This window comes from Sphaerodactylus townsendi, linkage group LG03, assembly GCF_021028975.2.
Source record: "Sphaerodactylus townsendi isolate TG3544 linkage group LG03, MPM_Stown_v2.3, whole genome shotgun sequence".
Classification (NCBI taxonomy): Eukaryota; Metazoa; Chordata; class Lepidosauria; order Squamata; family Sphaerodactylidae; genus Sphaerodactylus; species Sphaerodactylus townsendi.
The window spans coordinates 65,565,456-65,591,275 of NC_059427.1; the positions used below are offsets into that span (position 1 = coordinate 65,565,456).

Consider the following 25,820-nt stretch of genomic DNA (forward strand, 5'->3'; position numbering starts at 1 on the left):
GACTCTGCTGTTTAAAATCTATTAAAAAGTCTTTATAAGCTAAAAATAATTAACATAGACGCAATTCATGACCTCCTTCGAAAAGCACCGGAACTGGAACCCCCCTCAAAGGGCAATTGATCTCGATGGTTGGGAGAACTCCAGGCCCCCACCTTCAGATTGGTGTCCTTACATGCCCCAGCCCCTGCAGAGCTGCCAGGACATCAAGGATTCACTTTGACCACTTAGGCATAGGGCTGGCTCCATATGGAGAGCAAAACTGTCTAGGAGGCCACTAGTCAGCACTCATCCAGGGGGGGGGGGGGGTTGTTGTAATGGTTATCGTATGTTGAATCCAAACAGTTGGAAGTTCCACTTGATTCCAACACAGTCAACCTGTATTAGAAATAAATCTGAATTCTTCCTGTTGATATTGACTAATGATAAAAAAATCCTTTCAATCAGCCAGTGGTGCCAATTTGGAAACTGAGCCTCCAGTCACACATGCATGACCACATTATGGGGTTGTTGCTTTACATATCCACACTCTATGCCCTTATCAGCAAAAATGTCTTTTCCATTTTATCCATGGAAATCTTCTTTGAGATCCAAGCCAAGGACAGTAATTGTTTTCTATTCTCAGATTGGTGCATATGATTGTAGCATTGTTCACTTTCATCAAGGTTTCAGAAAAGTACTGTATTTTACTGTACAGGCTCAGCCCTAGAATGGGTGATGTGATGAATGCCCAAAGCATGTGCAAAATGCCTTTCCTCACACCTGCATGTATAGTATGGGAAAGGGTTTTCAATGCCAAAGGAATCGATTCTAAGCAGACTTTAGTTCATGTAGAATTTTGCGTTTTGGAAAGTAATACTGCCAAGGATGACTATTTTGGTTAGACAGCGAGCAGATACTTGACTTTCTGCCAGACTCAAGCATCACACTAGGGACGTTGGGCAGGAGCTAAGTTTTGAGACATTTGGAAGTGTTGCAGTATAGCAGATGGTGGAGGGAGTTCAGGATCTGCAAGAATTTTTGGTTTTTGAAATATTTATAGTATACAAACATGAATCATTTATTTCAGTTTCTACATTGACTTGTCCCTCACTTGAGTAACACTTGCAGTCTGGACATCTTGCAGACAGGCAGCCCAATCCAGAGCCCCTGGCAGCGGGACACAGCGCCACTTTGGCACTTCCCCACTGCCTCCAAGAGGGCTTCTTGGCAGTGTGGGGTGGCAGAAAGCAAAAAAAGCCTTCCCACTGCCCAAAAGCCCTCCATTGGGTTCTGTGGGCTACCCAAAAGCGTGGTGTATGCCCAACCCCACCTCTTCCCCCCCCCCCCCCAAAGCGCTGGCATTTCAGACAGCAAAGGCCAGGAGGAAGCTTACTAATAACAGCTCCACCCCCGACCATACCAGTGGAGGCAGTGGGGATGCAGGATCACTGATGTGGTGCTCTGCGCCATATCTGCCTGCCATGGAGGGCTGTGGCAGTCACCTGCCAGCGGATTTGCCCCTGCACCAGAGTAAGTGCCCTGGGGGGGCGCAAATCCACTGGTGCAGCCCCATGTGGTCTCCATCGGTGGATTCAGCCCCCCACAAATTGGGCTAGAAAGCATTGAATCCTTAAAAACTGAAGTTAGAGACTTCTCTAGGTACCTATGGGAAAGGTTTGCTAATATTGATTACTCAGTGATGAAACACTGCCTGAAAGCACAGAGAAGCTATTTGGGTTCACAGCCTCTTTAGTTCAAACATTTTTGGGTAGTAGAACAAAATATTTCCTTCAAACTGTCAAAGGTTGTACAGCCCTGAACCTACACATTTAATGGGATAAGAGCTACCCTCTTTATTTATTTAAAGAAGTTACATGCTGCCTCTCCAGAGACCTGCTCAAGGCAGTCCACAAAATAAAAACAGTACAATAAGGTTGTAAAAATAACATAAGAATGACCAAGGTCAAGCTGTTAAAAACAAGATAAGACTTAAAACCAATGTAAAACAACTTTAAGTAACTTAGAACAACCATTAAACAGGCTGGAATCAGACTAGAAATAGCTTTAATAAGATGGAACCTTCCCAGTTAAAAGCTTGTGTAAAAATGAAATGTTTTGACCTGGCACCTAATAGGAAAGTAAGGTAAGCACTTGGCAAGTCTCTGGGGGCGGGGGGGGGGGGGCAGGGGGTGGCCATTCCAAATGTGAGATAGCACCACTGAAAAGTCCTTGTCTGTTGATGTCACCTGTGCAGATGATGTGTCACCTGTGTAGGCTGAAGCAGAGAGAGCAGGGCTTAGGAAGAGGCTCAACCAGTTAGCTAGACAGTACAGGAGGAAGTGCTAGACAATTTTCTTTGTAATTATTTTTCCTAATCCTGAGCATAACCTGGCTGTCAGTTTGAATTTCACTATGTGAAGTCTCTGGGGCGCTTCCCTGTTTCCTGACTGGGGAGCGTCTGGGTGAGGATAAGGGAAGGAAGGACAAATAGCATCATAGCTGGAGTCTGCTCCAGCCCTCCTGATCAGGATGAAGAGGTGGATGCTGCCCTCCTGGAACAGCTTGGCAGGATATTCAAATAACATGCCCTAGTACTTATGGGTGACTTCAACATCTGAGTGTGCTGAAAGACAAATTCTGCAGAGTCACACAAGTTCCTGACCTGTCCAGTTGGCAACTTCCTTTATCAAATGGTGGAGGCTCACCCATACTCAACTTAATATTGGCCAAAATGAAAGAAATGGTAGGTGGTGGTGGTGGTGGAGACCTTTGGCAGAAGTGACCATGTCCTCCTAAAATTCCTTTTGCTGTGGAAGGCCAAGGAAGTTCATAGTGTCTGTTAAATTTTAGGAGGGCGGATGGGAGTCATTCCATTGACAAGATTGCTGGAAGGGAAAGGAGCAAGTGAAGGTGGAGTCTCCTAAAATAAGAGCTCTTGCAAGCTCAAGTCATTGCTCTTCCAACAAAAAGAAACTTGGCAGGGGATCAAAGAAGCCAGTTGGATGAACAATGAAATCCATGATGGTCAAAGGAATTGGTCATGAAATGAAGGCAAGGATATGCCTCCAGTGAAGATAATCTGAGGGTTACTGGGCACTGTAGGTCAGCCATCAGAGAGTCCAAAGCTCAGAGTGAGCTGAGGCTGGCCAGAGAGGCTTGGTATGAGAAGAAAAACTTTTTCAGATATGTGAGGAGTAAACAGAAGGTGAAAGAGGCAATAGGCCCACTGTTGGTTGAAAATAGAGAAACTCTGACACAGGACAGAGAGAAAGCAGAAAGGCTCAATGCCTATTTTGCCTCAGTTTTTCTCCCTGGAAAATGGGCTCATTTAGGCATCATGGTAAGCAAGAGAGGGCATCTGGACTGCTGGTTGATGTGGACAGAGAGGTAGTTGAAAAGCAATTGGCTGCATAAGATGAGTACACATCCCCCAAGCCAGTTGGTATGTGCCCAAGAGTGCTGAAAATACTATCAAGAGAGCTTGCTGAGCCTTTGCCCATCATCTTCCTCTTGGAGAATGGGAGATGTGCACAAGACAAGAGGAGGGCAAACATTCTTATTTTCAAACAAAGGAGAAAGGATGGCCCAGGAAATGACAGGCCAGTCAGTCTGACCTCTGTGCCAGAGGATACTAGAACAGATTTTAAAGGGATCAATCTGTGAGCATCTGACAACTTGCTGATCCAGGGAAGTCAGCACAAGTTCCTGACCTGTCCAGTTGGCAACTTCCTTTATCATTTGTCCCCAACATGTCCTGCCAGATCAACCTTACTTCCTTCTTTAATTTAGTGATGAGTTTACTGGATTGAGGGAATGCTGTCAATGTTGTATACCTGGGTTTCCCATGATAGTGTTCCCCATGCTGTTCTGATGAGCAAACTAGAGGAGTGTGGATTGGACTGTAGGATATTTAGGTGGATGGGGAACTGGTTGGAGAACCACACTCAAAGAATAGTTGTCAATGTATTTGGTCTGAATGGAAAGAGGTGTCCAGTGGAGTGCCACACTTTTATAAATATTAAGAGTTGTTCAATAGTGGAACCAGCTACCTAGGGAGATAGGGAGTTCCCCTCACTGGTAGTCTTTAAACAGCAGCTGGACAAACACTTGTCTGGAATGTTCTAGAGAGTCCAGAGATTATTAGTTTTAGGGTGGAACTGATACAGTTACATGCTCAGGATAATGCCAGTGCAAATGGAGGTGGTCTTTTCTGAAGGTTAGTCAGGAAGATAGGATTAGTGCATTGGAAGAGTAGTTGAAAGGAAACCTTGATTGTGTTAGTTTAACATATCCTTTGTTGAACCAGAGGCAGCTGCAGTGCAGTCCCAAGGCAGGGACTGGTTCTCAGGCACGGCTTTTGTCTTTCCTGATTGCTTCAGGAAAGGTGAGGCTGGTTGTTATGCGTTTCAGTGATTGACAGGGAGACCTGCCCAAGCAGGTTCCAACCTGTTGGTACCAGTGAGCCAATGCAAGAGATGGTGTCCATCTTTGGCATGTACTGCTAGAATACCCTATAGGGGAGATGTGACAAGTGGAGACACTGCTTACTTAAAAATAGCACACACCCCGCACACACACACACGCCCCTCAGGTCTGGCTGGTAACACTATGATTCTGTTACTCTAGCTTGAAATAAAAGGAAGCCAATGCTGATATTATTCATTCCCACATAAACTGATTGCCCGAACCATGTTTGCCACTGTTGCTTTCCACCTATGTCTTCTTAATAACCCTTCAAAAGGCTTTGAAGCCAGTTTTAAATCACTTGCTGTCTTGAATGCTTCAGGACACATAGGCCCCTTCCGCACACGCAAAATAATGCGTTTTCAAACCACTTTCACAACTGTTTGCAAGTGGATTTTGCTATTCCACACAACTTCAAAGAGCACTGAAAGCAGTTTGAAAGTGCATTATTCTGCATGTGCGGAATGAGCCATAATAGAGTCATTCTGAGCCTTACGTGAGCACATGAAATAGGCTTGGGAAGATAATGTGGACAGGCTTATCTTTCAGATCTCTCTTCTTTCGTCTGGGGACTTACAACTGGACTTGCAAATGCAACTCAGTCAATGCATTTGTTCATGTTCCCAAGCTGGTGGGAGGAAATATCATGTGCACAGAACTCCCTTCCAAACTGGCTGTAACTCAGGTAATAAATGCCTGAACTTTGCAAATACAAAAATTACTACCTTGCAAAAAAAAATTTACAAGCCTGCCCACCCTCCCACACATACCTACAATTTGTCATTTTATGAGACATCCATGACCATAAATTAAAAAAGAACCAACTCTCTGTCCATTTACAGAACTTCCCCACAGGTCATCCAGAGGCAATTCTTCTTCTTTGCGGCTACTTGCAAGGTTGTTGTATCTCCTGGCCACAATCTACACCAAGCTGAGTGTGGTTAAGCCTTTTGCTTTGGCTACTATAGTTAAGCGAACTTAGCTCTGTGTTCTGTTTCGTCCACATCAGAATATGTCATTCCTTTTCTCCAGTAAGCTGAAAGCAGAATTGAAGTGATGGTTCTACACAGCACTCAATAAAGTACTGTTTACCCATAAAAACCCAGCAGTGCCCTTACCCAAGGGAAAGATCCTGCTATATATTGACTCTGAAATAAGTCCTGTGTAGTGAAGGGTCTGCTTCTTCCTGTGATTTCTCTTCCATGTAGGATTTGATGAGTTACTTTCCGTGCCCAAGACATTCCTGAATCATTGTCAATTATAAGGTCTTGTTCACTGGATGGAGGACTTCTATCCAATTTTTCCATTACAGCACTTTATGTTTGTTCTATATTATTTTAACAGTCTGACTACAAAACTACCATGCCAAAAAATGAGCAAAGAGGCGCACTTCAGTGTTTTTCCAGTTCCCAAAAGACCGTTACTGGTAACTGGCAATGGATTAAGGAACTCCTGCGCAGCCCAGCCAGAACAGGAAGTAATGAATTATGCTGCAAGTAGAAAAATAGGTAGAAAATTTAAAAGGGCAGTACACTCTGCAAACGTAGTCTGCCTAGTAAAGGTTGTGATGTGACATCAACCTATGGGTCAGTTCCTTGTGCTGGCACAGGGAACTACATTTACCTTTAGTGCTGAGAAACCACTGTAATGATTTACCCATCAACACTGGTGAGGTTGGAATTGCAACTGATTTCAGAGTTATTCAAACATTGCTACAAAATGTCTGCAAAATGAAGGAGGGAAACAGAAGAAAAGCAGAACTGCAATTGGCAGTTACTCATCTGAATTCTCTCTGTCAAAACCAAGCAAAGCAGCCATGCCAATTCCAGATTAACATGACCATGCTCTGATGAACAGACTTCTCATCGTGGTAAATCTGTATGTTCTTTAAATGTAAGGTGACCAGATGGTCACCTTTCTGGCCCGGGACAGGGAAGCGGCCAAGATAGCAGCCTATTGCCAAGTACTAGCAGCAGCAAGCGCGACCCCTGGCTTCTGTGGCACCACAGAAGCTTCCAATGCGCCAGCGACGCGCCAGGAGCAAAAGGCCAGCTTAGGGAGCAAAGAGGGCAGCCTTTTGCGCTGGGCTTTCCCTGGTCAGGAGTTTCGCCCCAGAAGTGCACCCGCAGCTGCGCGCAGTGTCTTCTGGGGCGCTTCCCTGTTTGCCTGACTGGGGAAGCTGCGCCAAAAGTTAGCATGCCTTTTGCAGCAGTGCTTCGGTTCAGAAACAGGGAAGCGCCCCAGAAGGCACTGCGGCTGCCGCAGTGCCTTCTGGGGCGCTTCCCTGTTTCCTGACTGGGGAGCGCCGCTGCAAAAGGCAGTGTGCTGCTGCGGGCCATTGTCCGTAATTGGGACAATGGCATAAGCCCAGCGGGACGCGGGACACTACGCAAAAGCGTGAGTGTCCCGCGAAAATCGGGACGGATGGTCACCCTATTTAAATGCGTACACTCCTCTCATTTGTTTAGGAAAAGAAGCAGAGTTCAGAACCCTGTCCTTTTCCTCTCGGACCTTTACACCTAATAGGGGTCATTTCAGAACTCAACTGAGGGAAAAGAATGGATGATGAAGGATGAAAGACTGGAAAGTTAAACCATGAGTGGCAGGGAAGGCTTAGTACCCCTCCCCACATTGTTTTCTGAGTGTGTCTGCTTAGTTTAGTAGTTAAAGAGTGCAAACCGGTTAGCTGTCAAGATGTCTCCTGTAAATCACTGTACCTTTATGGCTTTTTTTGAGTAATGAACAAGTCATTAATCTCTCAAAGGCAAACAGACTTTCCTCAAGTCATAAAAAGGATTTTAAAAAATTCAGTCTGATAATTTATTTACTTAAATATTTCAGAACTGTCTTACCACAATTATACTCCATTCAACATAAAGGTCTAAGTGTGGTGATGCATGCTGCAGCAGAAGTTGCAGCATGCACGACTGCAGTTCAAAATAGTGCAGATTCTCTGCTGCTATCAGAGCCCCTTATGAAAAAACAGAACTTTGTGGAAAAAATAGCATTTATATTGCTCTGATGGCTATTAGCAAAACACGCTGTACCGGGGACGCCTTATATTCCCCGGACGAGGGAGAGATATTATCCCACCACTAGCCCTTCAATTGTAATGGGACGTGTAGCCTACAATCAGGGTTCCAACTAAACTGACCAGTGGGGTTTCCTTTGCCACTCAAAATATCGCAGGCTAGTGTTCAGGGAACTTCTTTTCACTCTGCTGCCACCATTAAAGAGAAGGAACTAGGAACCCCAAAACTGCTGCTGGCTGCCAAATATAATAAAGGGTCCCACCTCACATCCACTCTTGGTCTGAGGGGAATGTCCTTCAGAGTCCCATAAACAAAAATGGAGGGAACTCAAACTTGGCTGGGCTTCTAGTCTCACAGACAGGCACTCTTCAACCTCTCACACACAAACGCAGACTGGCACGAGAGTAACACAACGAATGAAATTTATTTTGAAAACAAAAGAAAGGCTTCTTAAACTGGCTCAGAGAGGTACTAACGCTTAATGGTTTGAGAGAGGTTCTTTTCACTTAAAATTTACAGAGCTTTAGATGTTACTTAGGTTTCATACACACACAGACACACGCAGGTGTCTCTTCAGGAATGATTTTGCTTTAGATCCACTAAATTTCTTCACAGACAGACACTAGTCCCTTCTGATCCACAACCCACTGAATACACACACACACACACACAGAGAGAGAGAGAGTCTATGCCCTGTGAGATTCTGGCATACAAAGCCGCCCTCTCTCACACTAATGCCAAACTGGCCTCACTGCCACTGGATCGGGCTTTTCCCAGACTGGTGTTACACAGGGGTAGGGCAGACTCTAGGTCTGGACAGTATTCACTGTCAAGCCATTTACTAGTGCGTCACTTCGCACCAAACTCAGGGCCTCCTTTCTCTGACAAGCCTCCTCAGCTTGTAGAGTGACTGGACTTCTGTTAGCTAACTCGGCTAAGACAGAATCCTTCAGCTTCAGACCTAACAGACCACTCTCTGTCAAGCTGTGGCTCTTCCTGAATCTCTCTCCCAATCTTGACTAAACTCTGACAGGCTCTGCTCTGTCTATTTATGCTGCTAGCACTTTGGCTTCCCTTATCCCTGGCCATAGGCAACTGTGCCTTTCTCGACCAATCAAGGGGGTTCTCCTGTATAGTGGGGCCTGCTGCCTTAACTCTGGCTGTCACTAAGGCCTTTTCAAGCAGGCCTGCTTCACACCAGCCCTTCAGGGTGGGGCAAGTCCACCTTTTTGTAAAGTTGCTCTCACCATTTTCTTTCCCATTCCTGCTGTTGGAAAGAAAATGGCGGGCACAACTTTACAAAGAGGTGAATTTTGCTAATAGCCATCTGGAGCAATATAAATGCTATTTTTTTTAGAAAACTTCTGTGTTTTCCAGTGCAGGGCATATTGTTTTTTTCTTTACAAAAGGGGTGCTTAAATAAGCGTCTCTGGCAGCAACAGAGAATTGAGAGGGGGAGGGGGAGGCGGGCACTTGGATCCAGTGGAGTATTCCACATAAAGAAGATCCAAGAAGATGCAGAGAATTAATTCCCACATCTCCTTGGTTCTTTATGCTGAACTGAGTCCAGTAGGTTCAAGGTGGTTTACAAAGGGACACCCCAACATTACAACCAATAAAACCATGTGGTATATTATCCCATCTTCTATAAAACATCAGCCTCAGTCCAAATCACTGGTCCACACAATAACAATAAAATCAGTGAAAGCTCTTTGAAACAAAATTATATCCCATCTTATATTAAAGGAAAGCAAGGAAGGGATAGATTTCATCTCCACTGACAATCTATTGCAAACAGTTGGAGCAACCAGTAAGACTGCACAGGCTGATTCCTCCTGCTGCAGTGGGAGGTGGCCTTGAGGTGTCCTGTGCACTCTGTCCACTTTTGGGCAGGTTGGGAAGGTTGGGGTGGGAGTTTTAGAACTTGGAATGTTCTATGGCTTTAGGATTGTTTTTATAAGGGTGCTGAATGGGATTTTATCATGCTTTTTTTGCTGCAACTCCTGCTGAGATGATTGCAAAGGGTGGGGAAGAGTAGGGCGACCAAAATGGTAAATGGTGTGGAATCCATGCCCTACACGGAGAGACTTAGGGAGCTAGCTATGTTTAGTCTGGAGAAGAGAAGGTTTAGGGGTGACATGATAGCCATGTTTAAATATTTGAGGGATGTCATGTTGAAAAGAGAGCAAGCTTGTTTTCTGCTCTTCCAGAGGCTAGGACAAGGAGTAATGGATTCAAGGGACAGGAAAATAAATTCTACTTAAACATTAGGAGGAACTTTCTGACAGTAATGGCTGTTCAATAGTGAATACTATTGCCTTGGAGTGTGGTGGAACCTCACTCTTTGTGGAGGTTTTTAAACAGAGGCTGGATGGCCATCTGTCAGGAGTGCTTTGATTGTGCCTTCCTGCATGGAAGGGGGTTGGACTTGATGACCCTTGTGGTCTCTTCCAACTCTATGATTCTAATAACAATTGACCGAACCAAGGAAAAAAAATAATTGACCGAACCAAGGAACAAAAATGAGCTTATACAGTGCTCAAACAGAAATGCAGTGCTACATGGGCAACTGCTGAAAAATATCCATAAGCAATATTCATTTAACCACTGGAGGCCATGGCTACAGTTCAATGGGCGAATGTGTAGAAGACCTCTGGTTCAATAGCCAGAACGTACAGTTAAAATGGTCAGGAAGGTGGTGATGTGAAAGACCTCGTCCTGAGATCCTGGGGAAGCGTGACTGGTCAGAATAGGCATTGCTGACCCTAATAGACCAATGGTCTGGCTCAGTAGCCCTGTTCTCATGTTACAGTGAATGCATGTACTTCCTGCATCTGTTTGTAAGAAAGAGTCAGTACAAGTTATTTTACAAATGAAACCAAGGATTGCTTTCTGGGTAAGTGTACATACACTGAATGTAATTGGAGAGTTAAACCATACTCCTGTAAAGAAAAAAAAGTATACACTATACTCAGATTGTATATGTGTTCTATGTAAGAAATTATAATGTGTCCACTGTTCAACTATCTGCCAGATAGGACTGAAAATTGGAGATAGCTACAACGCTTCTGATTGTGACTGGGAACCAGGATCCCCTTGTGAGGTTTTTCAGCACTGGAGATCAGAAATCTGCCTGTTGTTCAGGCATGGACAAAAAGTTGCAATTTTAACATGTTAATTTGAAGTGAGTCTTCATTCTGAACTTATATTTACTGGATTAGTACACATTTATTAATTTACTTCATTTAGGGTCTGCTTTTTAGTGAAGCAAAAGGTGGATTACAGGATTATGAAACAACACAGTATAATAGATGTAATAATGCAAGGAGTGCAATGCAGCTGGATTGCACAGCTTGAAAACAATAAAATAAAAACAGGTCAGTGCTAGATTTAACATGCACTCCTGTCAGGAAGATGCAAAAACATTCCAACTGTAGATTTTGACCTTGCTCTCTGTTAATCTGACTGCAGCATCAGTTCCCATGTTCTTCCACTGTAGATTCAGTGTACAGGCTCCCTTGGATTTACTGGAATCTCTTTTGGCTGATAAGAAAATGTTCTCTGAGCACAAAACTCTCAAAATCTTATTGACAGGAGTTGACCAATGAACGACTTTTTCTGTGGCAAAGTTTCTGTGTTCAGCAATGAAAATACAAGCTGAGATAATGTCCACTGCATAATTCACTCAGATTCTAACCTTTTAGCTGTGGATACCTTAAGATAAGAGATATATAGAGATGTTTTATGTAGTTAAATTTTTGTATTAGTATTTTTATCTGTGCTTCTGAGTGGCCTGTGGGCTGTAATGAACTGAATATAGACAATTCTCATGAAGGTATGTTCTTGTAAATAGGCATATGTAAATACCCAGCTTGCTGGGGGTAAAGTGTAGATAACTGGGGAAGGCATAAAATAATAGTCTGCCTAATAAACATCATGATGTGACATCACCCCATGGGTCAGTAATGACCTGGTGCTTGCAGAGGGAACTACTTTTACCTTTTAGGCATAGTTAGGAGAGCCTGACACTGAAGATGACGCTGATTAGCCTTTACCTTTAAAATGTAATTTGGAGAATTAGCAGCAGCTGTATCCAGGTCAAAATGAAATGGAGCCTGACAGTGCTCCTGGCTTGACCATACAAGTGGATCTGTATGCAAGGGAATGATTCCAGACCAATTTGGCCAGAAACGCAGCTCAAATCTGCTGCTCTTGCATCTGCTTCAGGGGGTTTTCCTTCTTTGATTCTTTAAAAAGTAGTGTTGAGCAGATATTCCACTGCCTTCAATGGTTTGTTTACTCCTATGTATGTCGCAAGTGCCTTGCAGTGCAATTAGAGATGTCAAAACAGTTCAGAGAATGAGGCTCATTAGCAGGGTCTCCTGTGGATGGCTGCCTTTGCAACCAACCAACCCCCACTCCCCTGAAATGGATTGTTGTTGCATATAATAAAACTTCCTATTATTTTAATTCCTCAGTGATACATTAGAAGGCTAGAATTTGACTTTAAAAAAAAAAACCTTGACTCAGATGCAAAGCTTGCTCTTTCTGCGCATGTAGATGTGTTTATATAGAACATTTTGTTTTAAACAACTTAGGATAAAAATTAATTGCTAATTAGAGAGCTGGATATGATCCCAGCCATCATTCACATGTCCACACTATTCACATATAAAGCAGGGTGTGTGAGAAAGTATTGGGGTGTAGGCAGTGGCGGGATTCAAATAATTTAACAACCGGTTTTGGTGGTGGGATTCAAATAATTTAACAACTGGTCACATACAAGCACCATTTTAACAACCGGTTCTGCCAAAGCGGTGTGAACCTGCTGAATCCCACCACTGGGTGTAGGGATTACTTTTGCTATTTAAGAAGCTTATGAGCATGGAGCAAACTCCTCTTCTAGGTCACATCTTTGCTTACCTCAGCAGTGAGCCAGGAATAGAGAAAATTTTATGAACAAGGCTTCGTTAGGGATAGTTTTGCAGAGAAGCAGAATATAGATATTTAAAGCAATGGACTAAGAAGAAGATAGTGTTTGGATTTATATCCTGTTTTTCTCAACTGTAAGGAATCTCAAAGTGGCTTAAAACTCCTTTTCTTCTCACTACAGACACCTATGTATTTCCCACAGCACAAATAAGACATCCCGAGGACCTTAAAAAAGGCATCTTGAGATGGAATTCCACACACCCTTTCTCCCAAGACACACCCTTATTTAAGTTCATGGCATCTTTTATGAAAATGCTTCAAAGTGCACCTTTTTTTCTTAAGGTGCCTGCAAGACGTATCCTGCCTGGTTGTGCAGAATGCAGAGTTCAGGAGGCATCTTATTTTTCCTGCCTGACCATTTTGTGCTCTGGTTAGCTTCACCCTCAGCTTGCCCCAACATTTTGTATGCTGCTGAAGATATTATTCCTGCCTCCATTTGCTCAAGGTTGCCCCAGGACGTTTCCTCTGCAGACTCCGATCCTGGACTCACATAGTTATATTCAGCTCATACTGCTGATTCTGGCAATATATAGTTTTTCCTATTTTTTAAAAAATCGAGGAGCTATCTTTGTAGCTATGCAGTAATGCATAAGAGAATCTTAGCTGCTCAGAGGACTGTTTTACCTCCCATTGAGAAGTACTGCGTAGACCTGCCCTCCCAGTCACAATCAGAAGCTTTGTAGCTATCTGCCTCTTTTTAAGACATTCCCTGAATGTCTTATTTTGGGTGTGCAGAGTGAAAAGAAGCAGTCCCCCCTCTTTATAAGGCATCCCACAGTTGTCTTTTTTTGTGCTGTGCAGAATGGACCATCTTGTGAGATAGGTGGGGCTGAGAGAGTTCTGAGAATATAGCCCAAGGTCATCCAGTAAGCTTAATGCGGAAGAGTGGGGAAACAAATCCAACTCACCAAATAGAGTCTTCTACTCATGTGGAGAAATGGGGAATCAAACCTGGTCCCCAGATTAGAATCAACTGCTCTTAACCACTGCACCATGCCAACTCTCATACTCAAGAGCTAGGTGGACTGTAGCCATTGTTGGACAGACCTTCTCCCATGCATTCTTTTTACTGGTAAAGTAAGGGCTGTTTAAACATTGGAGCGCACAAATCTGGCAAGGAGCAGGACTAGAGCTGCCAACCTCGAGGCGGTGGTTGGAGGTCTCCTTGAATTATAACTGACCTCCAGGTAACAGAGATCAGCTCACCTGGAGAAAATGGCTGATTTGGAAGGTGGACTCTATTGCATTATACTCCATTTAAGTCTCACCCTTCCACCCTAAATCTCCAGATATTTCCCAACTTGGAGTTGACAATCTATAAAGTAATATCAGTTTCCATTTGACAGAGTACTCTGGGAGCATCATCATCAGAGGGCTGCCTGTCTCCTTAATTTCTCAGGGGTAAGACGGTCGGTCTCAAAGAACAGGGTCTTTTAATTTATGGCATCCCAGTTTTGGACTGTCCTACCTTTGCAGGATCCCCAGAGGTGGGATTCAGAGGGTTCCGAAGGTTCTGAAGAACCTGTTGTTAAAATTTTCTTTTTCACTTTTTTAATACTTACAATATTTTATTAAGTATTAATATTTTTAATACTTAAAATAAAAATGTGATATTAAAATATGTTTTAATACTTTTTAACAGTCATTATTTGAATCCCACCACCATCGGAACCTGTTGTTAAAATATTTGAATCCCACCACTGATCCCATGCCGATTTGTTGTTTGTCTGGCACCAGGTGAATATCTACCCATTTCACCAAGTTTTTAGGACTTTTCTGATTCTTCTTCTCCTTGTCCCTATGTTTTATTGGTTATTAATTCAGTTTTAATTCTGTGTCTTATTTCTGCTTCTTGATTTTTCTTGTTAATATTATTTTCTCCATTGTTTATTTTAAAATATAATCCCCATAAGAGCAGGAATCATCATGCTTTGAAACTTGTATAATGCTATACAAACAATGATGATAATAAAAGCAAGAGGTAGGGTGTGTGCTCCTCACACAAGTTTTGCTCTTACACATGGAGCCCATTCCATTTCTACGTAGCCAAGGGAAGGATCTGTGTCTCACCGCTGTAGCATGCAGTTTGGCCTGAGGGAAGTTTTTTCCACCCCATCCCTCACTTGTGAAACTGATCCAAATTGCATGACTGCAGATATGCAATTGGTGGGTTCTGTCAGACCAGAAATTCCATGAATTCCCAGAGAAGAGACTCACAGTGAAGATAAGGCCAAAGAGTCTAAAATGGAAACTATTTGTAGGCTTTCTACATGGTTAACTTGCCCTAGGGTACTGTTGTCTGGCTGGGACTTGCAAATTTGGGTCATGCCCCTAGCAGCAGCACCACTACTATTTTTATTGTTTGTTTTTCAAGGGAAGAGAGAAAGATTGAGAAAGGAGGAAAACCACAAAGACCAAGGGTGACCAGATACACAGGAGGAGAATACTCCTTTTCTTGTCAGAGCTATGTGGAAGACAAAGGGCACCTTTTCTAACCCTTGTCTGACAGCTGCATTTGCCAGAATTGTCTCTTATGCATACTAAGTCAAGAGTTCAGGAAAAACTAGCTTCCATGACTGATTTTATTTTGATATTTTTATACTCTGCTTTTCTCCCTAAGCTGCTTAAATTGTTCTTCAATTGTCAATTGCATCTCCACAACAGCCCTATGAGGTGAGTTAGGCTGAGAGTGACTGGCCCATGATCACCCAGCAAGCTTCCATGGTGAGATGGGGACCTGGGTCTTTCAGATGCTAATCCAGTGCTCTAACCACTGAACAACACTGGCCGCAAATAACTCACACCTCGCTCCCCAACATACACACACAGCACACAATGACTCTTTTATACCTCTGCAGCTAAATTGTGTTGGCAGTTTATCTTCAACATGATGTGTGAATGCTTTGATCTCAGTCCCTTTACCTAAGAATAGCCCGGCTGGATCAGACCAGTATTCCATCTAGAATCCTGTTTCACACAGCAGCCAATTATTTTCCCAGAAAGCCCAATAACAGTGAATAAAAGCTGAGGCTTCTCCCAATGCTGTGCCTCCCAGCAGTACCTCTATTTGCTACCTGTATGTTTTAGGAAGGTCCCCTTAACTCACCATGTCTAGTAGTAAACGAACAGCCCAATCATATTTGGGGTGCCAACCTCCAGGAGGGGGCTGGAGAGCTCCTTAAATAGCCACTGAGCACCAGACTACAAAGATCAGTTTCCCTGAAGCAAATGGTTGCTTTGAAGGGCAGACTCTATTGCATCGTACCTGCTGAGGTCCCTCTGCTCTCCAAACCTGTCCTCCATAGACTCTACCCTGAAATCTCCAGATATTTTCCAACATGGTGCTGGCAGTCTTGCATCAAATACAGAGATAAATGTGGGCTGATGTGTGCCTAACTTTGAGTATGATCAGACTGTCAGTTTGTTGGATCCTGATCTGCTGACAGCCTCATTCTGCCATCCCAAACCAGCCTCCTTAAAACCAGATTAGCATCTCGTTTCCAAACCTCTGCATTATTGCCCAATTTTCTCTCAACAATATAGCTGAGAGGCAAAAGCCTGAGTATATAAATTGATGGTTACAGCAATTTTTTCCCCCTGATGGGGCCACCTAAAGATACTATGCATCCGTGAGTCAACCATTCTCAGCTCACCCTTCCTGTCTTACTCTTTTGACAACTCCTCTGTATGCACCTTAAGAATGCCAGCAGGGAGAGCCCCCCAGTCCTGGCAAAATCCAAACCCTTTTATAACCTCTCCTGCTATTATGTGAAACTGATTCCCCAGGCAGCTGGGTTTCCAGACATCTATTAGCCAGTATTCTGTATCACAAAGGGAATTGTCAGGCGCACAAAGGTAGTTGAGATGCCTGTGGGTTGGAGGAAATTACTCTTCTTTGAGCTCCCCAGGGTCCCCTTTAAGAGATATTAGCCACCAGAGTGCAGGCAGTTTGCAGTAATTCCTTCCTTATACAATTGTTCCCCAAAGATACCTGGTCTAGCACACACAATGCACTTCTTAAGGTCCTTCCTCCATACCAAACCATTGCAAAGCCTTATAAACAATTTTATCTGTTGATTTCTCAGCTTGAGGGTTATTGCTGTGTATACTTTATAACCTGCCTGCATTGCACTGTTTATTAGCAGTCCTAGCACCAATGCCCTAATTTACATTCCTTGCTTTTCTATTGGGGCAGAAGGCTTTTCCTAATCTTACAATAGACATTCTTCTGAGTGCCAGCATACATGCAAAATTGTATGCTTATACGCTTATGTTTTAATTAATCTAGAGGAACTTTAACTACCACCTGGCCAAACTGTGGAGCCACATGATGCTATTTGCCACGTAATGTATGGCTCCCGGGTCTCCCCTCTCCCAGCTTACTCCTAAGTGTGTGCCTGTTTTCTTTTTATTTTCCTTCTTTCTTTTCTTATTAAATATGTATTTCTTTCTGGTCAAGACTGGAGGGGTACCTTGAACAGCTTGATAGACAAGGGGCCTGTCTGTTCCTTGCACACCTGCACATGAGTCTCTTCCAGGAACGTGCCTCAGTTTCTTGAGTGCAGGGGGCTCTAGAGTAGGAAAGGAGGCAAAAAAAGGGAGAAGGGAAAAGTAGGAAGGAGGGACTTCCAACCAAGAAGCCACGGTGACAGCTCTGGACCAGGCAGCACAGGAAACTGACTGTTTGTACTTTGCCTTCCCAGCAAACGCTTCCAAAGTGATCAAAGGGACAGCAGGAATGGGAAGCTGTCTGGGCTGAAGGACCAGGTGGGTGGTGGTTCAGAATTGGTTCTTCTTGACCTTACCTGTCATTGCCACCCCAGTCTGGAAGGGTGGAGGAGGTGATTCCCCTTAGTCAACTCTCAGCGACAGAGAGAGGGATATAGTGTTAAATAGATCCTCTGAGTGAAGCATAAGGAACCTCTGAGCAATGTTCTTGAGAATGGGCTAACAGGTGCAGCCACAGTCACTGTTTCTCTCTCAGCTGTTGCCACTTCCCTCCTCAAGCCTGTTTTGGTTCTTTCTCCACACTTGGAAATGGCTGAAGAATCCTTGCAATATCTAAAATTGGAGGAGGGAGTGCATGCTGCTGTTGTTTTGAATCCCACATTCAATTTTCAACCTCCTAAATGTAATCAGAATTACTTCCTCTTATTCCTCTTTTTTGTCTTCCCTCATGGTCTACCTGATTTCCTCTCTGGTGGTGATGAAGAGTGGGGAGTGCCCTGGAGATGGCTGTCTCGATCACATCCTTGGGTGTTCATCCTAGCTCAGGATAAAGGCTCAAAAGCTGAAGATCTTCAGAGGTCTTCCTGAAATTTCTGTTTTCACATGTAGGTAGATCATGTAGATAACAACACACTGCTGTGAATCACTATATTCTGAAATGGAGTTTGTGAAGTCAAAGTCAAAGCACTGTGCAATCCTTACAAATGGACACCTGATGGGGCTTATTAGAACAACCCTGACAACGTATCAGCTGGATTTTAAATGACATAAAGCAAAGATAGAAATTCACAATATTTCTACTAGCAATAATAGCCAGTAACTATCTCTAATTTACATATTTTCTCCATGTTTTGACCAGATATTTATAGTTTAAGACAAAGAAGTATCATGAGCAATACCTTTTGTTTTTGGCAGTCTTATTTAATATTAATAAAATTATAAACATGAATTATGGTATATACATCATGTAGGTCTATTTCTTAATATTCAGATAAAGCTTTGTAACAAAATGTTCACATAACGATAAAAACATGCATGTAATCTTTGTCCATGTCTTGTGGCTCTTAGGTTAAGCACATTTGGCTTCCCCTGATATATACTTTCTAATGCAATTAGTAAATAGGCCAAAAAACTCCATTCATAAGCATGTGTGAGGAAAACGTGTATTTTTACCACCTTGATTCTGAGCTGTAAGAAAGTGCAGGATGATGTGCAATGCCACTGTTCCACATCTCTGTGTGCTGATTTGGAGGTCTGAATGAAATCTATACACATAGAAGTATGAATTCATAGGAGGTAGTGCCATGTGCGAAGAGCCATGTATACAGTTGGCAGTACATGGATTCTCCTCAGACCTTCCAATCAATGACAGGGAGCAGGACCCCCTCTTCATCTCAACACCCCTCCATACATTGAAATAATGACAAAAAAGAACTCATATTTGCTGATTGTGTGACGAAATTCACTACAGGTCATTTGTAGCTGAAAGACAGTCTGGTTATCCCCCTTTTACTGGGTGGCTTTGTGTTGCTTCTCAGAACACCAGCAAAGTTCCTCAAACTCTGAAAGAGACTACCTTGAATTGATTGTACATTTGTTTCCCTGTTTAATTAGACAGTTGATAGTTGATTGTGAATTTCTAGTTAAGGTTCATTTTTTATGCATTGTTAGTCTAGGCCTGGCTTTGTGAGTTGATTTTTTTTTTAAAAAGACTGCTCTCCAAACCAGTTTTTCAGCCATTTCTTCAGACTAAAGGGAACCTGCATGAGAAGTAATAATAGTTGATCTTTCAGGCCTGTGGGTGGACATCATGGTAATACTGTATATGCCACCTTCTTGGGACTGTAATTTGTAAGTCAGAAAAGACATTTATCAAGCATCAGCTGCTCTCTAGTCTGTACATGGCAATGGCAAATTTGTAGGGGTTGTCTGTTCCAATTGAGCAGCATGTGCCTCTGCCAAATTAATCAAAAACTGGTTTTTTTCTGATTAAATTATCAAGACATAATAAATGCACCTGACCAAAGTCAATCAATGTTGCTTTTAGTTTAAATTTTATTGAGTGCATTTGCTAGTTGTTCCCTCAAAAGTTCCAGTTTGGGCAGTGCATCTGTTGGCTATCCCACCACTTAAGGTGGCCCATCTGACACCAACTAGAGGCCAGACCTTTTTTTAATTGTGGCTCCAGTTTTGTGGAATGGGATCGCTGAAGAGGAGAGAATGGAATTCCTCCTTGGAGATCTTCAGGCAGAGCTTCAAGGCCTGCCTGTTTGCCAGGGTTTTTGAGGGCATTTGAATAGCAGGCTTCTTTCAAGGTGGAGAGGGACTTGGGTCTTGATATCTTGAGGCTTGTTGTCATTGATTTTAGCTGGGAATGTTTTCACTGTGATTGTAAGCTACCTTGAACCAAGAGGAAAGGTGGGATACAAATGCTTTAATAAAGAAAATAAGCATCATAGATACATGGAAAACACACAAAGCTATCCTAATTCAGACATCTTAGGGTTGTCTTCCAGATAAATGCCAGTTCTCGAAGGCCATGAGTAGAACTAATTACCAGCTCTGTAACCTCTCTCCATACTCTTAGCACAGCTGCTGAAAGTGTGCACTCTGAAGACCCTGGTTCAAATTTCACTGCAGTCATTTGTCTGGGCACTAGCATCAGCCCCCCTCCCTGCAACACAGGGGTGATTATGATAGTCTTGCCCGACTACGACAATAACATTTGCTGATGCTTTCACGTTGGTCCTGCTCCTTCCTTGATTAGATCTGATTTTATGTTAATTCTATGGTGCCCACTTCAAAACTCAGAAGTTGTCCTTATTGACTCTGAATAGATTGAATTGTCTGACTGGTTTTTGTTTCCCACCACTTCTATCGTCTGTTGCTTGCAACTTAAAGTATAAATAACTGCTGTGTATCTGATGAAGTGAACATCTGACTTACAAAAGTGTATGCTTTTCATTAAACTAAGGAGGAGTTGGATTTATGTTTCATTTTGCTTCACTGCTCTGAAGTGGTTAAGTACTACATGAAATGCTCAACATTACCATATCTGGTAGATGATATATATGAGGTTTAGTGTATTGTATATTTAGCAAGTGCAGGTTTGCTGACTATTAAGAGAAGTACCTAGAACTGTGTGCTTGTCATTTCATTTGTGGAAAATCCACATAAGACCAGCCCTTTGGAGATTAGCCCTCAATTTCAGTAACTTCCAATGCTGCATCCCTGCTCCAGTCTTCTCCCACAGAAAACGTCTGGAGTCTGTTTAGCTTCCTGAGGATGAGAGCGATCAAGGACCCAAAGGGAAAAGCAAATAGCTACTGTTTCAGTGTCACTGGATTGTGAAATGAACCACACACAGCAGGTGGGACTGGGCTGTATAGACTTCAGGAAATTGCATATCCCAGCAGCTCATGGGGATTTTCCTTTAACGCAACACAATCAAGATCTGCTCTTGGATGCAATTCTCTGGAATAAGTGCAGTCCCAACAGAGTCAAATTATCTCCAACACTTTAACACAATTCAGAACAGCTGAGAGTCAAAGGAAGCTGTCTGGCAAAAACGTTGTGGCTGGCAAACATACTTACTAGCCTCCAGATGTCAGTCGATCATTTGCCAGTATCTATGGCAGAAAAGCCACCTGCATTTATAACTGAGACTGAACGAAAAGTGTACACTACGGTTGCCAGATTTCATGTTAGTCAGGGTTTGATATGCCTTCTACAGTTCACCAGAAGTAAGGAAAAATTGCTTCTCTCAAATTTCTTCTTTCTATGCAACTGTTAAAGTTATAGCAATTGTTAAAGTTATAGTAGCCCTGTCCACATAAAGAGCCAGGATGGTGTACTGGACAGAGACTAAAATCTAGGAGATCCAGGGTCAAATTCCCACACTGCCATGAACCCCCACACCGACATGAACCAGTCACCCACTCTTTCAGTAGAATCCCTCTCAAAGGGTGATTGATTGTTGTCAGGATAAAATGGAAGATAGGAGAATAATGTAAAACACTTTTAGTCCTCACAGGGGAGAAAAAGCTAAATAAATAAATAAATAGACAATTCCTAAGAACACTTACCTGGAACTAATTCATGAGTAAACAGTCATAGGATTGCACTGTAGATGTCCCATGTGCATAAAAACAGCCAGAGACTTAGAGTTTACTTTCCAACTAGTTAGCCAGATAAACCCTGACTTCCCTTCCCTGTTAATGTTCCTTGTGCTTTACTGTTTGGAAACCTTTCTAGTCCTTTGACTGGAGCACTACTTCCTATTATCCTTCCCTCAGAACAATCTGGTTGTGTGTCTCTTGGCGCGCCTGTGCCAGATTTTGCTATTCATACAAACCTTAGGCAGTACCCACAACAGCATTTTTATTACCTTCAATTTCAGTTTTGCCTCATTTTTTTCAGAACAAACCATTGCACACTTCCCATAAGTCTCTCTTTTGGAATTGTTCTTGGACTTTCTTTTAAATAAAGGCAAAATTTGAATAAGTATACAGGTAAACTTAAATTCCCACGTAAAATTAAAAGGGCTGCTGGCTATTTTATTTGGGCAAAGTCTGCTCTGCCAAGGTTCATGATCCTCCTCTCCCCATGTCCCACTTATTTAGCAAAAAGTGCAATTGGAAGCAGAATGTGGAACCCTGTCACCGTTCTCCTTTCCCCTAGTGCAGTGGTTGTGAACCTATGGCACGGGTGCCAGAGGTGGCACTCAGAGCCCTCTCTGTGGGTACGCGTGCACAGACTTCGTCATGTGGGGGGGGAATCGCCCCCCCACACACACACAACTAGACTGGCCTGGGCCACTGGGCTTGATTATTAGCATTTAACCTAAGATAAGGTGACCAGATGGTCACCTTTGTAATCCGGGACAGAAAGGCAGTGGCGGCGTGCGCGCGCGCGCACGGCCGCAACAGCGCATGGGCTTTTGGGGCTTGCCGTTTGCCGCCCTGTGACAGGCGACAAGCGGCAAACTAAGCGATCGCGCTCCAGCGGCTGAAGCCTGGGAGGCTGCTGCACTGCCTTGCACCCCAAGGCCGCCAGCAGCACCTGCCTGCGGGGTTCTGAGGCTTGCCGTTTGCAGCCCTGTGACAGGCGGCCAGCGGGCAACAAGCTATCGCAGCTCCGACTAGGCGCTGGGAGAATGCTGCACTGCCTTACCCCAAGTGCAGTGCAGCCTCCCCTGTCGGGACAATTTGTTGTTGAACCCACGGCGACGCGGGACAAATTGTCCAAAGGCGGGCCGGTCCCGCCAAAAGCGGGACGGCTGGTCAGCCTAACCTAAGAGCTAGTTTAGGGGAAGTAGTGTAGGTAACCCTGTTAAGCGCTGTTAACCCCCACTGGTTTTCATGCGAGGCAAAGTGGGATCCTTTACCTGGGAGTAAGCTCGGTTGCTGGCAATGGGGCTTGCTTCTGAGTAAACCCTCCTAGGGTCGTGATTCACCCGTTCAAAGAGTTGCATGGTTGCTTCAAAGCAAAGCCACCAACTACCACCAAGCTTACTCCTGAGTAACACACGCCTCGGAGCCAACCATTTTTCTAAATGAAAACCTCAGTATTCAGGTTAAATTGCCATGTTGGCACTTTGCGATAAATAAGTGGGTTTTGGGTTACAGTTTGGGCACTCGGCCTCGAAAAGTTTCGCCATCACTGCCCTAGTGCTTTAAACCAAGCAGAGCTCACTTTGGATAGCAGAACTCAACAGAAGGTGATAGAGTGGAGGATAGGATAAAATGTTAAACCATAAGTAACAAGAAAGATTTAGCATCCCTTCCCACATTCACAACCAGAGCATCACTCTGCCATTGGAGCTCACCAGGTGACCTTAAGCCAGTCATTCTTTCTCAGCTTCACCCACTTCACAGGACTGTTGTGAGGAGAAAACAGAAAAGAAGGAACAATGTTGTAAGCTGCTTTGTGTCACCTGAAGAGCATAACTGCATGTTTTCAATGGGACACTCACCCTGCTTTTTACATGACTGGAGCAGATCAGGTTGCAGATGCATGAATCTCCCAAAGCCTCATGTAACTTCAACTATAAATATTCATCCTTAGAGGAATGCAAGTATGTTAGGCAATTTTAAAATAGTAGTAGAAAGTCTGTGTGATCTATTTTCCTGCTGCTTCGGCAGAAATCTGTCATCACACGTTGTGGCTTGTATTGTCTGTCCAGCATGTTTTTAATTTGGGGCCTACAACCTTTCATTATCGTTTGCTTTCCCTCTCACCCTGTGAAACTCCCAGGCAATTGCACATTCCATCCTACTGCAGCCCTTTTGTTTATGAATATACACTTAATGCATGGGAACGGTATCTGATGAAGTCTCTGAAACCGGATTCCATGGGGATGAGCTGGAGCGTCCTGTGGAGCTCTTCATTCTTCCCAACTAGCAGAATGAACAGCAAAGTTGCACATCCTTCATATCTGTGGCTTTTCACTGCACTTCAAGTTACCTTAGAGTAAAGTTTTGGATCTTGCCTACAAAGTATTTGCAATCCTGGTGATGGTTTTACATTTTGGTTCCAAATTGGGTTGCCAACCCTTGGGGAAAGCAGAGTTTGAAGGAGGGGGTTTGGCAATGATGTGATGCCATAGAGCCATGGTGGCGAACCTTGGCCATGCTGGCAGGGGCTGATGGGAATTGTAGTCCATAACATCTGAAGTGCCAAAGGTTCGCCACCACTGCCATAGAGTCTACCCTCTGAAGCCACCATTTTCTCCAGAGGAACTGATCTGTTGTCTGAAGATCTAGGCGAACTCCAGGTCCCAACTGGGGATTGGCAACCCTAGTGGCAGTTAGCCCTAATAACTGTAAATGAAGAGACACATGCTTACCAGTTGCAGTCGCCTCATATTTTTGAGGGTTATCTTTCCCTTCTCCTCAACTGCCTGCTATTTCTGAATGGCTTAGCTTTATAGTTTAATCATTCCCAGCGTGAGGGATGCTTGTTTTGCAACTACTCCGATATTGTGAGTGTGAGGTGTTAATAAGATAAATGTGTTTATAACTTAGACTTCCATTAGACTGAGGTTGGTTTTGCTTCCTTGACAAATGTACACTTGGTGGCAAATGAGGATTTGTTGCTAGGGAATGTGTGAAATAACCCAAAGAAGTTCCACTTTCAGAATATCACTCATTTTGGGTCACACTAGAGCCCATTTCATAGACTATTTCAAGGATAACAAAGATGCTCTCGAGAGAAGCCATTTGCTTTGAGTGAGGAGGCAACCAGGGTCAATCCCTGTCATCTCCAGTTAGAAGGAGCAGGTAGCAGGTGCGTGAAGGACCTTCAATGAGACCCTGAAAAATTGCTGCCCGTCACAGCAGAAAATATACTGATTTTGATAGGCCAATGGGCTGACTCAGTATAAGGATTGTGTGACAAATAGCAGGGCAGCTTCCCCTGCTCTTGCAGACATGCAGGGTGGGATTTCAGCGGCAATCTAGTAGGACTCATGTATTTTTTCCAACATGCATATACAACAACATGCATGTACAAGGTCCTTGTTTAGAATTTAGATACTATGATCACATTCCATGTATGGAAAATGATCATAACGTCTAAACCTATACAGCTGAAGAAGGATTTCTGAATATTCCTGCACACACAACTATCCGTGCATAGGGCTTTTGTGAATGTGCATCCGTTGGGGTGCATCCTGGCTCCAGGGTCCTGCTTGTCACATCATGAAAGGGTGCGGAGAGGCTCTTGAGAAGAGTTTGTGCAGGCGTGACCAGAGGAGAAGTGTAAGCTTTTCCTTTCTAATGTATGAACAGTGCATTTGGTTTAGCAGCATATCTTGTTCACACCCCCAAACAGAAGGACTCGTCCCCACTCTCTGATGGTTTTGCACTGGGAAATGGAAGGTGGGCGGGTGGGCGGCTTGTAATCTTGGAGCGACTGCAACCAGAGACGATGGAAGCCCAGAGGGTCACTCTGCACACCACGGCTGCCTTTCCCTCCCCCCCCCTTTTTTTTGTTTTGCAGAATGCACAGGAGTAAAGACGACAAAAGCCAAATGCCAGCAGCATACCTGTTTTGTGCGGGGGAGAGAGGGCGGGCGAGGCAGAGGCCTCCCTTTGCTCTGCCCGCAGCCTCCGAACCAGTGGAGCGTGGCCGAGTGGGACTGAACGAGCGCAGCCCAGGCAGCCACCCGCCCCAGGCTCCGGCACGAGGTGAGCCTGGAGGGGGTGCTCAGACACACAGCTGTTCAGGCACACAGACGTGGGCTGTACCACTCCACGGGCGGAGGGGGGGCACAGCCACAGGTAGTTCCCCTCCCCGTCGGCTCTCTTGGCCTCCGCGAGACCTTCTCGGACCAGACACTGCCCATGCCCCGCGAAGGGGCGCAGGCGGGAGGCACCTGGGGGCGCCGCGGCGGGAGCGGGCTTGACAGGTGGCCGGAGAGTCCCGGGTTGAGTCTGCAGCTGAGGACAGCGGGAGCGTGGAAGGGGGCAGGCTGCTGCTGCTGCTGCTGCTGCTGCTGCTGCTGGGGGGACCCGGTGGCGGAGGTTCGGTCCCATGGCTGCCCCACTCGGCAGGTAGGTGTTCCTTGGCGCCCCGCTCTCTCGCTGGCTCCCGGAGCAGTTGCTCTCCGCTGGCGGAGAGGGT

General features: G+C 44.2%; 1 protein-coding gene across 2 annotated transcripts in view; it reads left to right on the forward strand.

Moving 5' to 3' along the window:
- Window positions 1–25,820, forward strand: part of LOC125430046 (hyaluronidase-4-like) — a 53,613-nt gene that overhangs the window by 6,267 nt on the left and 21,526 nt on the right. The window contains exon 1 of one of the 2 annotated variants that reach the window (XM_048491730.1): window positions 25,414–25,750. The exons of the other annotated variant lie outside the window; for it this stretch is intronic. Within the exon in view, the coding sequence (XP_048347687.1) occupies window positions 25,731–25,750 (20 nt within the window). The 5' untranslated portion in view covers window positions 25,414–25,730. Of the gene's footprint in view, window positions 1–25,413; window positions 25,751–25,820 lie in introns of those variants that run through there. 2 annotated transcript variants of the gene reach the window in all.